General features: G+C 35.0%; 1 protein-coding gene and 4 pseudogenes across 1 annotated transcript; 2 read left to right on the top strand and 3 right to left on the bottom strand.

The window, feature by feature from the left end:
- Window positions 1–688: 688 nt before the first annotated feature.
- LOC120194267 lies at window positions 689–1,175 on the top strand (annotated as a pseudogene).
- A 213-nt stretch (window positions 1,176–1,388) lies between these two features.
- Window positions 1,389–3,814, top strand: LOC120194173 (annotated as a pseudogene).
- A 217-nt stretch (window positions 3,815–4,031) lies between these two features.
- Window positions 4,032–6,705, bottom strand: LOC120194367 (annotated as a pseudogene).
- Window positions 5,350–12,848, bottom strand: LOC120194366 (annotated as a pseudogene).
- On the bottom strand, window positions 12,768–13,629 carry LOC120194364 (phosphoinositide phospholipase C 2-like). Its single transcript, XM_039196687.1, has 2 exons — window positions 13,071–13,629; window positions 12,768–12,905 (listed from the first exon to the last, which is right to left on the bottom strand). Exons 1-2 carry the CDS (start codon window positions 13,425–13,427, stop codon window positions 12,870–12,872), a joined length of 393 nt encoding a protein of 130 aa, XP_039052618.1. The 5' UTR covers window positions 13,428–13,629; the 3' UTR covers window positions 12,768–12,869.
- Window positions 13,630–13,953: the final 324 nt, after the last annotated feature.

The following is a 13,953-nucleotide window of genomic DNA, read 5'->3' on the forward strand; positions in this document are numbered from 1 at the left end:
AAAGATTGTGAAAGATTTAATGGGTCGGTTTGTGTGTTTGTGGGCCCTAACACATCTTCATCATGAATCAGGTTGATCAAATCATCTAATAATGTAAACAAAAAAATTGAATTAATCAGTTGTAAGTCTAAAATCTATTACTGTCGTTCAGAGGAAAGCGAAGCGACAGCTTTCTGTTGGATGGATTCGACTGCCCAACATATTCGAAGCTCCACTAAAATATGAAGCTTAGCATATTTGGGGTACTACACTTTCCTACTGGGCTTTGATCAAGCTTGCCCAAGGTGGGTTTATTTTCTAGCATGGAAGCTGTGGGCTTGAGAGCGATCCATGCCCATTTATCTTGCATGGGAAAATGGGTCCTAAAACTGTTCAGAACAGGATGAATAATGGAAGGCCGAGAAAATCATAGACGTTTTACGTGTTTTCTTCATAATTCCAAGCATGCCACATGATCTTGGGAATTCTAGACAGCACGTCATGTCCAGAACTCTCCTCTCTCTTTGCTTTTCTCCTATTATATATACTACTCCATTCAACACCTTACGAGTCACTCCGAAATCATCTTACAATTTACCACATTACATACCAAAGCGTTTTCCTACATCCCCTCTCCGTTTATCATTATTTAGATCTTGACATATTTAGATCTACATGATCTTTTGACTACATATTTAGATCTTGAATCATGAATTTCAATAGCTTTGGTTTCGATTCTCCAATCTTGACAGTCCTGGAAGAGATGCTGGACATCCCCGAGGAGCAAGAGAAGACCCGAAACAACCCGTCTCGAGCCAATGTTCGAAATGCAAAGGCCGTGACAGCCACTCCAGCCGACGGGATAGAGTACCCGACATCTTACGTGTTCATGGTGGACATGACGGGAATAAATCACAACGAGATCAAGGTCCAGGTCAAGAACGACAAGTCGACAACGTTCTGGTGGTGAGGGGGGTGCGAAAGCGTGAGAAAGAAGGGGTGAAGTATGTGAGGATGGAAAGGAGGTTGGCAAGTTCATGAGGAATTTCCAATTGCCTGATAATGCGAATACAGATAAGATATCTGCAGTTGTTCAGGATGGGGCCTTGAGAGTAACCGTGGACAAAATACTCCCACCTCAACCTAAGACCTCGAGGTCAAAGTTGCATGAGAATTTGGATTTCACTCTTGTTTAATTTGCGTTAAATATTGTCATAGGAACGTGTCTATTTGAAGTTTATGAACATATAAAATAATAAAGGTTGTTTCTTTGATTCCTGTCGAATCCATTGTTTTTCTTTTTTTGTTACTATGAGTGAATGGTTGAATTCATTAAATAGAGATGGTATGTTATAAAGTCCTATGTTTGATAAAATAAACCTTTCTTCAATGGATACAGCTAGAAACTAAACCACCGTCTCTGAAATGACCCTGACACCCTTCTCCTTCACCATTTCCTTCCTCCTAATTACCGGTGCCATCATCCTTTCATTATCAACAGAATGTGTTGTTGTTTCACCCTCGGCTCAGCCTCCACGGTGGCTGTCACTTTCGGCACGGGAACTGTTTGTGGCATCATTGCTGGTGAGCCAATACAGAGAGTCCAATGCTACCGAAATGGATTCAACATTTCAGTTTTGTCTAGTGTATCTTTTGAAGCAATCTCTGGTGGCAGAAACATTTTTTGTGGACTAAGAACAGGTGGATCCAGCATCCATTGTTGGGACACTCAAACTACAATCAATTCAAGTTTCGACACAAGCGAATATATTTCAATTACGATATCTCGTTGACTGACCTAGCGCTCGGTGATGATCAGGTTTGTACTAGAGAGGTGGATTCTACAGCTAGATGCTGGAGTGGAAGCGGTAGTTTGCCATTTCCCTCACCTGGAATTGGTTTAAGGTTTCGTGCAATCACATCAGGCAGTGGCTTCACTTGTGGAATCCTTAAGAATGACAGCAAAGTGTTGTGTTGGGGTGGTAATAAGATGGGGGTTGAAATCCAAAGACAATTTAGTAATTTATCCATGTCAATTTTGGTTGCTGGAGATTCGCATGCTTGTGGATTGACTGGACAAGGGTTCTTGGTTAGTAAAGGGAAGGAAGAGTCCAGGAAACTGGATGTTCTTTCCAGCTCAGCTTTCGAGTTCTCAGGTGTTTCAGTTGGAGGAAACTTTGGTTGCGGTATTAGGCGAAGAAACGGATTGGTTCAGTGCTGGGTAGGAGGAGCAAACAGATCTGAATTTGTTTTGATGTTAAAGATGTTTCGTTTGAGTCATTGGTTGCTGGTTTGAATTTCATTTGAGGCTTGACAACCAGGAACTTAATGGTGATTTGTTGGGGTCCTGGATGGTCTAATGGAGTTAATTCCAGGGCTGATCTTCCTTTGGAAATGGTAATTCCAGGTCCATGCGTTCAGGATTCTTGTAATTGTGGTACGTATCTGAATTCTGAGGCCCTGTGTTACGGTTCAGGGAACATTTGTAAGCAATGTGAGGCTGAACTCTCCTTGCACTGCCATTGACCCCATTGCTACCACAATTTCCGTCACAAAAATTGAAGCCTTTTTCACCACCAAGGAAGAGCATTAGCAAGCTTTCCTTGGCTATTTTTATTGTTGGATCAATCGGAGCTTTTGCACTGTTTTTTACTGATTATGGGCCGGAATGTGTGGGTTCTTGCTTCACAAGACACATAACTCCGTGCAAACCACGGTTACGGATGCCAATATAATTACGACCGTTGTGGACAATAATGACACCATTGCCCCACGTGTAAGATCATTTTCCATCAGATGCAACAGCTCACGAAGATTAGGACGTGAAAGAAGTGGATCATCATCATCAAAACGTGCAGACAAAACCCAGCATTTTCACTCTCAGAACTTGCTGATGCCACCAACAACTTCTCAATGGAAAACAAGATTGGTGCCGGGAGCTTTGGGGTTGTTTACAAAGGCAAACTTCCAGACGGTCGCGAAGTCGCCATTAAAAGAGGGGAGACTTCAGCAAAGGTAAAGAAGTTCCAAGAGAAGGAAACCGCTTTTGAATCAGAATTAGCATTGTTATCACGGCTTCACCAGAAGCACTTGGTGGGGTTAGTTGGATTCTGCCATGAAAACGATGAGAGGCTCTTGGTTTACGACTACATGAGCAATGATCACTTTATGATCATCTGCATAACAAGACATTGAGAAGAGTGATAGCGTTTTAAATTCATGGAAAACGAGTATCAAAATTTCACTAGATGCAGCAAGAGGGATTGAATACCTCCATAACTATGCAGTGCCACCTATAATTCATCGAGACATTAAGTCGCCGAACATACTATTGGATGCAGTTTGGACAGCCAGGGTGTCGGATTTTGGACTATCGCTGATGGGACCAGAATATGATCAAGAATTTATGTCAACCAGGGCAGTTGGAACAGTTGGATACATTGATCCTGAATATTGTGTACTGAATGTATTGACAGCAAAGAGTGATGTATATGGTTTTGGGGTGGTATTGTTAGAGCTCTTGACAGGAAGAAAAGCTGTTTTTAGAAATGAAGAAGATGGGACTGGGCCAATGGGAGTGGTTGAGTATGCAATCCCGAGGCTATCGGCTGGGGATCTCCGGACGGTGGTAGATCGAAGGGTTGGGGTGCCAGAGATTCACGAGGCTGAGGCAGTGGAGCTGATGGCTTATACAGCTATGCAATGTGTGAATTTGGAAGGAAAAGAGAGGCCTAATATGATTGACATTGTAGCACATTTGGAGAAATCATTATCACTTTGCCAGGACAGCCCTGCTAGTCTCTCTTCTAGAACAATTTCCATTCCTTCAGAATGAGCTTCTGGAAGAGTTCATGCAACTCTTTTCATAACTGAATTTTTCGATGTTAAGATCAAATATACTGAATAATATTTTTACACGAAATAGTTGGATTAAATTCTGAGTTCGTTCTTTTTATTAAATTTTTAAATCTAAATAAAAGATTGAAAATGGAAAAATGCGTTGTTCTATCGAAGCTAAAGGTTATTGAGATCAGTGGTCACAGACAAAATGGTCCCGTGTTAACGAACACTTCCATTACAACATGAAAGAAATCTGAGATGTGAGATATCATAAAGGAACCTCAAATTTGATGCTCAATAGAAGCCTTACATGGTTGTATCTATTCCCTTTTTTGTCATGTAATGGAACTGCCCTAATCCCGGTTCTCAACTCCGATACAGGCAAACATGCTTGGCCTCCGAAATCAGAACCTCCTGCATCAGACTCGAGAACTTTAATCCAAGGCACAGCTAATTCTGGAACTCTTAATTGGAATTCGAACTCCTCGTTCCAGACAGGTAACCAATCATCGTCTATTGTTGCTGTATACTTTACAACCTTATCAGCAGGTGCACCAGCAATTCCAATCTGCAGATGGATAAATGAGTAAGCAAAAACAGCATATGCACTTCATTATCAGTATATACCGAATTTTAATCATCTCACTTCTGTCTTGAAGTCTGGTGGCGAAAAGCAATCGAATGCAGTGTGGTGGAAATCCTGACGCCAACCTTCCCCCAGGATAACTTTTCCCTGTATAGATAAACGTCAAGGTTTCAGCTATGGAGGGCTAATAAAGTGAAGGAACTGGATGATGCAGTTATTATTAGGGATATATTTGTCCACCTTCAAAATCGTCTTGACGTTTGGCGGCACACTAGGATCAAAAACTTCATCATTAGGACCCCTCTGCAGCAAAAAATCGGGCTTTTTCACATAGCCACATCCACCATTGGCTTTAAACATTCCTTGCATCATCCATAGGTGCTTTCCATGTCCCTGTAAGAAGAGAAACCAGGGTAAGAACAGTTCAAACATTAAACATTGCTTGAATGGTAGTTATTTACAGAAAAAGTTCAGGAACTAAGTGTTAAAACGGAAGTGCCGTTGCCTGCTGGAAGACCGGTAAGCAATAGTTAATAAGAATTCCTTAGAAGGGTCTCAGTTGGCCGTGGAATTGTCTTACTTGCATGTTAAATGCAACCATTTGAGCTCCGTGAATCCATCTGACGAAAGGATTGTAATTAGAAGAGCCCACGCGCATGCCTTTGGGATACACTCTCAGCAAATTCGTTTGAGTAAACCTTTAGAAAGAATAGAATGAATTAGATAACTAAAATCTCATTGTTTATCACTAGTACTTAAACTGCGGCTGCTATACATACATGACAGTTTTGGTTCCATGTGTTTTTACAGCATTTTCAAGCTCTTGCTCGCTCAAGCTGAGCCGCCTAGCTTTGTTAGGATCATCACTCAGCCAATTCTCTAATCCACCTTTCAGCTTCCCTGCATGTATGGCAATTATGTGCCTGTATTCAGGCACAACTTTTTCCTCGTCTTCATCCTCAATATGTTCGCCGTCTTCTGGCGGATTCCACTAACAAATCGTAGACGACAATTAGTAAGAGGTTATTCTCAACATTACATCAATGGAGTTTAATATATATAAGGAACTCTAAGGCACCTGGCTACTACTTTCACGTTCATTTGTCTGCGTTTCACTTCCATTTTCTGAAACTTCTTCCCCTTCGGTGTTTTGGAACTCCTTTGGGGGTTTGGTTGAAATCAAAACCGTTTTCTTCAATGATTCCGGGGAAAGAAATTGCTCTAAATTTTCCGTTTCGTTAGTGTAAAGCATGTCTCCGAAAGTTTCTGTGACCATCTTAAGGAAATCATGTTTTTAAGATAAAAAGAACATTTCAAGGTTGTAATTAGTAAAAATTTCCATACCGAAACTATCATTATAAGCTCACCTTAGCCACTTTTTTCTGAAGATTTGGATTCAAGTGGTCTTCAAAAGTGATTACAACTGGATACTCTGAAGTTTTAAATGCATTCTCCTTAATTGCTTGCAAACATTTTTGAAGCCCAACAGAAGAAGGCAGAGTCCTGCAAGTTTCAATCAATCCATCAAATTCACATGGTTTTAATCAGTTTTGTATATATAAAAAAAAACTGATCAAGTCATGAAAGAAAAAAAGGGATTGTTTTACCTTCCATGACAAACTTTCACATCCTTTCCATTGGAACTTGGCCACAAATCCAATTCAATTACCCTTACACCTCTAAGCAGAGCACCTTTGATCGGTTCAACACTGCTCTTACTGCTGAACTGATTCCCGGTCAAGTATGAGTTATGGCCAGTGAATAAGAAATAATGCTACAGGGGAGCATTCATGTCATGGTGCGCCTAAATAACGAGGCAGAACCAAGCTTTCCATAATGTTGAACTCTAAATTCATCAAAACAATCAGACTATAAACGAAGCCAGAATTAGTTTACCTTTGAAGGTGGAGGGTGAGCAAGGTTAAGATCACCGAGGAGATACCTAAAGAAGGCATCTAAATGGAGCTCCCTCCTCTGGAAGACACTAAGATGCTTGAGAGTATCGAAAATGGCTTGAGCATCCTTCATGGTCGCGTTCTTTTGACCTTGATGTTGGATCAGGAACCTCAGCAGGTCATCAACGGTCATCATTCCACTCGGTGAGAAACTGTAAAACGCATCCTTCACATCAGCGGGTGGCTCAACGACCCTAGTCTTGAATATTCTCCTCCAACACAGGCACACCCTGTAATTCTCCCTCGGCATCTCGGTTTTCACTGATGGGGAAAAATCTCAACTTTCTGTTGATTTTACCCTCATCTTCTCCCAGTAAATAAAAAGGCAAGTCATTGAAGTTTGTGAGAAGCTGATATTTATCTACCACTGTTTCTGTGACAGCAAAATCCAGGCATTGCCATTGTGGATGGTGAAGTTTTTATTAGTCTGTTGCCTCCTCATTTCTTTGTCAACTTTCCGAGTCTTTCAATATTGTTTGGTACAAAACGTGGTGTTACTTACTAAATTAATTACCAACTAGGCTCTTCCATTATAAAAATAAAAAAGTAATTCTGGTCTTAGACCCTGTACAATGTTAAATTTGAGATATAATCCTTTGTTTTTTTTATTAATTTGGTTTAAGTACAAGACAATATCTGTTTGTAGATAAATTCTCAATCTTTTGACATCGAACGCTCCGACCCCTGACATCTATGGTGCTCGAACCCGAGTCCTCAAGGAATAACAATAATTAATTTCTCATTGAGATCGCTTGGTTCGTGCTATTTTCAGATTTCTTAAATAAACTTTGGTTTCTTAAAATAAAATTAGAGTTTTCAAATTTAAATACATAGATTAATTTTCAAATTAAAGCATGGTAAAAGGGTCAAAACCATCATTTGACCCATTTAAAGGTATTTAAAGGATTATTATATAGTTAGAGGCAGTGACAATTTTGCCATAACAAATATAACATTAGTTTTTTAAACACACCCATATGCGAATGAACCATAATTAGTTTTGTACGAAAATATTTGATTTTTATAATTAATAAAAATATCATAATTGTGACACATCATTCTCAGTTTTTGATACATTATCATTCATAATATCATAATATATATATATATATATATATATATATATATATATTATTTTAAAATTTTTGATACATCATTCTCAATTTGTGACATACAATATTACATTAGCAAATTGTTATTTTTGAATAGTTGGCTGATAAAATATGTTATACAAAATACAAATATTAATAATAAAATTAATTTCCTTTCTAAAATTGAGTTATCAAAATACAAACACTAAAATATTTAGTGGTTTATGTTACTATGATTAGAGATGATCATGAGTTAAATTGAATTGAATTTTTGGATTATTCAAATTTAAATTAAACATTAATTTCTTCTATATGTATTCGTCCGAGTTTAAGTGTAACACCCTTAACCCGTAAACGTACTCAATTACGAGTTGAAGATGTCACACTAACTTGTAAACACTTACTAAATAAAAATCGAGTAAAAAATTAAACCTTTTGAAACTTAATCATAATTTTCCTTTTTTTCATATAATTTATTAATAATTTAATATTACGACCTTAAAATCAGATTCGATTTCAGTTAGTAAGTTAGCAGTTTAATAATATACATACTACTCTACTAATTTATAAAATACAACCTAACTTATGAAATTATTCGATCAGAGCAACAAACATATGTTTAATATACATGCCAACTAGATAAGTCAAAAGAGGTAAATACCGTACTAATATTAGAATAGGTGCGATCCGCAAAAAGTGATACCCGCTATGCTCCCTACTCCACTAACTGATCTTTTCCTTTACCTATGCATGATAATATTCATATGCTAAGTAACAACTTAATGATACATTATTTATAATACATATATCGTATCGACATAAAAATAAATAAATAAATAAATATTTCTTATAGAAGATGTCTTATAAAAATATAAGCACATATAACAGACATTATAATTCTTTCTTTCATCCGAAATCTGAAAATATTATTTCAAAACACCCATATCCATATTCACAGATAAAAAAATTCAAAGAAAGATTTACTTTCAATGAATCAGTCATTCATGCATATTTTAGAACGAGTGTGTGCACAATATGCAATCATAACTACCAGAACAGAACGCACCTTGGTGCCAGAATGCACAAATAGTGTAACATATATGTTCACAAAATAGTGCAAAATACAGAATCACTCAACCTCATGACATGTCAATTGTACCACTAACTCTCAATGCACATACAATAGTCTTTATAATTCAAACCATATTTCAATTGCAAATTCAAAAATAATCATAACATAAATTAAACCAATTGGACAGTTCATACTTGAAATTATTCTTAAATCATTTCAGAAAATATTATAAAATAAACACATTATAACAAATTCATATTCGATTTATTTCAAAACATTAAAATAAATAAGAATGTACTCACCTTATTAGCCTCACTATCAAACCTTTTACGATAATATTTCTTTTTAATCACGTACTTTATCTTTTGCTTTTGATTTTCTTTGGTCACAAGATTTATCGAAATCTATACAACATCAAATAAACATCACAATATGCAAACCATATGTTAGTATTAAACTAACATAATCAAAATTCAATAATTAAATCTATAAATATAATTCGATATTGAGAAGATATAAAAATTACTTCACTATTCCATAACAACTTCAACCTTTCTAAAATGACACTTCAATTCCATAAATATTCATATTTTCACCAAGCTACTCAATTTTACAAACCTTACAATTTAGTCACCATTTATGGATTATTTTAGAATTCATACCAACTTTTCAATTCTATTCAAAATGGTCCTTCACATTCCACTCAACTTAAACCCAATACCAAAATTCACAGCATTGTAATAATCTGTTCAATCAAGTATATTCACATTTGAAAACTTGCAATTCAATCTTCAAAGTTTCTAATATTTTTGAACTAGTCACCAAGCTTTACCAATTTTGCAATTTGGTCCCAAATCAACATTCCAACATAAAATTCAGCAAATTTCCAGCATATTACCCTCACAATTGAACATTTATACATCAATCCCTTGAATTTCTAAAAACTTGTAAAATGGTCCCTTTTACTTCACAAGGCTCCAAATTGATCCAAATCAACTTCTAAAACTTGTAGAATCATTCCAATATCAATTATCGATCATAGGATTTTTTTGAATATTTTCCCCAATTTAATTCATCTTGGCCAAACCTATCAAGTACACTAGGGCAAGATTTTCATTCAATTTCAAGCATGAATTCAACCTCCTATGATTAAATTCATGCTATTTCAATCATCCTAACATCAAATTCAATCAAAATTCAACCAATCTCCATAAACCCTAACTTGGACAAATTGATTATAACCATTTCTAGGTGATTTTGGTCATCATACAGTCTTGGAAATTAATCTACAACACCAATAACATAAAAATCATCCTTTAATTCTTCAAAATTCAACATGTTCTTCATGAACCCTAATCATGAACATCATCATCCAAACATGTTTTCCATGATTTATTTATACCAAATGATAGAAAATTTCAAGTAGATTAATTCTCTATCTAATAGCTTAATCCAAAAATCAACTGAATAAGCTTAATCTAAAAATCAACCGAATAAGCTTAATCCAAAAATCAACCGAATAAGCTTAAAAATGAAATATAAAAAAATTCTTACCTAGCTATGGTGGTTCACGTTGGAGAGCTTGAAGAAGGCTGAAAATTTCTTGATTTTTCTTTTTAGTTATCATAATACACTTAATATAATTGAATTTAAAATTCAATTAATGTGAAATTATCATTTTACCCTTAATGAATTATGATAATATCAACTTGACACTAGAATATCTTCCATTTCAATATTCCAAAGTCAAATATGAATCAGCAAAAATCGACTTTCCAACTTTATCCTTTGCAATTTTTGAAAATTGCAATTTAATCACATATTCACAATTTTAGCTTAACATGGAAAATCGAACTTAATTACACTGATCCATGTTAAATTTCACAGATCTAAATTATTGAAATAATATTTCTAACAGTTTTTCATCATCCTTCAAATTTTCATAAAATTTTGATTCAATTTGATTATCTGAATCCTTATAGGACTTTACTGCTTTATAGCTTTTAATACAAATCCCAAATCAAAATTTCCCAAGAAAATTTCAATTTCAGAATAAACTATTCGCCAAAATATATAACTTTTAAAAATTACATTTTTGGTCTCTAAACTTTTACAAAGTTTATACTTTAGACACTAAACTTTCAAAACTTACATTTTGGTCACTAGCCAAAATTTGGGGCATTACATCAAGGCTTCATACAATTTGATTTTTTAGGTAAAAATTTACATATGGCCTAACCTGATATATAATTTTTCATAAGATATACAAGGACTTGTTTGATTTTTTAGATAAAAAATTACATATGGCATAAACTATCAGTTTTGGTCAATTTTAGTAACTAAACTTTCAAAAAAAATCAAAACTATCCTTAAAATTTAGTTTTTATTTCATTTTAGTACCGCCATTCTAAACTTAACGTTAAGTTTCGAAAAAATTGAAAGTTTAAGAACTAAAACAGGCTAAAACTAATAGTTTATGTTCTAAACGAATTAAGTTTTTAATTGTAGGGTACTAAAATGAAATAAAAACTAAACGTTAGGTATGATTTTAAAAAAATTAAAGATTTATGTATTAAAACAGACCTAAATTGATAGCTTAGGTACTAAATGCATAGTTTACCCTAGAAAAAAAATATAATTATTTAAGTTATCTATAAATATATAAAGAATGATCATAAAACATATCAGGTCGAGTCGATTTTTTCACACTAAATCTGAACCTATACCTCACCTCGTTCCTTAAAGAAACTTGACTCAAATTTTTTCTTTCAAAATGATGATATTAAATCAGATCAAAATCTATCGATTTTGAATTAATTGACTTAATAAATATAATTTTTTTATTGAAGTCTTCATTCATTGATTCTTCTTTAGTAATAATCTTCCATAACAAACACGTTTGACACCTATCAACAATTAATAAGAAGGGTTAAACAATGGCATCGACTTAAATATAAATAAATGAACCATGAAGTTGCACAGAAAGGGCAGGTAAGGTTGACTTTAGCCACAAATAAATAGATTAAAGTCAATCTCAGATTATATACTACAGATTAATATAAGATAAACTATGTGTTTATTTCCTAAATTATTAATTTTAATCTGTTTGAGTACTTAAACTTTTAATATTTTAAAATCACACCTAATATTTAGTTTTTTTTCATTTTAGTACCCATCGTTAAAAACTTATCATTTTTAGTACCTAAAATACTACTTTTGATATGCTTTAGTACCTAAACTTTCAAAAAAAATTCAAAACTTAATGTTAATTTTTTAACGGATACTAAAATAAAACAAAAATTAAACATTAGGCATGATTTTGGAAAAAAATGAAATTTTAGATACTAAAACAGACCAAAACTAATAGTTTAAGTACTAAACACCCGTTAATATATTACATGGGATGGCTCTTGCAGTTCACACGACATATACTTTGAATGGGAAACACAAATAGCTTGTAAGAATTTCGAGTTGATTTTATAAATAAAACACAAAGCTTATGTTATCGCTGACCATTATTTAAGTATGATAATGGGTTACAAACATCAAGCAAATCAAGTCTGTAATCAGAAATCATAAGGACGTTCAAATTTAATGAGTTACAAACATGCTCTAAATCTGATGGACGCTTCCGAATCATAAATGAAAAATAGGCAAAGCAATTATTCTCAGCATTTGGTCATTGAGACATGATGTATAGCTACTAGTTTGGCATTCATTTCGTACTCTTCCCATCTCACTTTCTGAAACTTCTCTTGCATTTCCTTGGTACTCTTTAGGGGGTTTCGTGAAAATCAGAATCCTTTTCTTCAATGATTCCGGTGAAGGAAATTGCACAATATTTTCTGTTTCGGTTCTGTAGAGCGTTTCTCCGAAAGTGTCTACGACCATCTAAAGAATATCAAAATTATTAGGGGGAAAAGCACAAAAAGAAGCAAGTTTCAAGCTTAGTATAGGTAAAGCATCAGTCTAAGCCCACCTTAGCCACCATTTTCTGAAGTTTTTCATTCAAGTGGTCTTCAAAAGTGATCACAACAGGATATTCTGAAGCATGAAATGCTTTCTCCTTAATTGCTTGCAAACATTTTTGGAGGTCCACAGGAGATGTGAGAGTCCTGCAAGTTTTAGCGAATTCAAAAATCTAAAGTTCGCAAACACTTTGCATAGTAAATTCATACCCGCCGTGGCAAACTTCGACATCGGTTCCCTTGGAATTTGGCCATAGATCCAATTCAATCACTCTTACACCTCTAAGCAGAGCATTTTTAATCGGTTCTACGCTGCTGGAAGTTTGAACTGCTTAGTTGGTTCCCAGTCAAGTATGAGTTATGGTCGGTGAATAAGAACTAATGAGACAATGGCGCATTCATGTCATAATGCACCTAAATCAAAACCATGTGAGATCATCCAATGAGTTGAAATACTTCAATTGAGGCATTACATGGCAACTGGTTATATTATGAACTAAGACATGGATGTCAATTCAATTATGGGTTCGGAGTATGGATGTCTGCTCATATCAGAAAAGAAAAGGAACCCGGAATTACCTGTGAAGATGGAGGATGAATAAGGTTATTGTCACCAAGGAGATATCTAAAGAAGGCTTCTAAATGGAGGCCCCTCCTATGGAAGATATTGAGATGCTTGAGACTATTCAAAATGGCCTGAGCGTCCTCTTTGGTAGCGTCCTTTTCACCTTGATGTCGGATCAGAAACTTGAGAAGATCATCCACCGTCATTGTTCCGTTCGGTGCAAACAGATGGAACACACTCGCCACATCTCGAGGTGGCTCGACTACCCTTGTCTTGAATATTCTCCTCCAACACCAACACACCTTTAAATTCTGCTTCTGCATCTCCCTTTTCACACATATCAAATTCTCAGCTTTGATGATGAGTTTCATGTTTCTTCCTCGTTCACACTAGTCTAGGTTTATATATATATATATATGAAGATGGAAGGACAGGAATGGCGTTTTAATAAAGTGAGAATATGTGCTGAAGCAATCACTGTAAGGAAGCTGAAACAGTTCATATCCCATTATGTATCAGCTCATTCATTATGAAATAAATGGCTTATTTATCACGTTGCAGTTTATTTTACTTGATGCCAAGGGAAGAGATTGCTTGTCAAGACTGTAAAATTTATAGGGTCAAATAAAGAGCAAAGAATGAAGTGGGGGACCAGCTTATTTTACTCATAGCTAAAGCAAGAAGTTGCTTGAAACCCAGATATTTATATTCTCTAACAAAGCAAGGTAAAGAATTTCTCACGCTTACTTCAATTGGAGAATACATTATTTGTGGATTATTGAGCTGGAAAACTTTGATCAACCATCTATATCTGAAAGATTAATTAAAAGAAAACAAAGAAAGTGTACTCATAGGTATCTCTTCTGCCAATACAAACTGTAGTACTACTACTTTAGT

This window comes from Hibiscus syriacus, unplaced genomic scaffold, assembly GCF_006381635.1.
Source record: "Hibiscus syriacus cultivar Baekdansim isolate YM2019G1 unplaced genomic scaffold, ASM638163v2 tig00116997_pilon, whole genome shotgun sequence".
Classification (NCBI taxonomy): Eukaryota; Viridiplantae; Streptophyta; class Magnoliopsida; order Malvales; family Malvaceae; genus Hibiscus; species Hibiscus syriacus.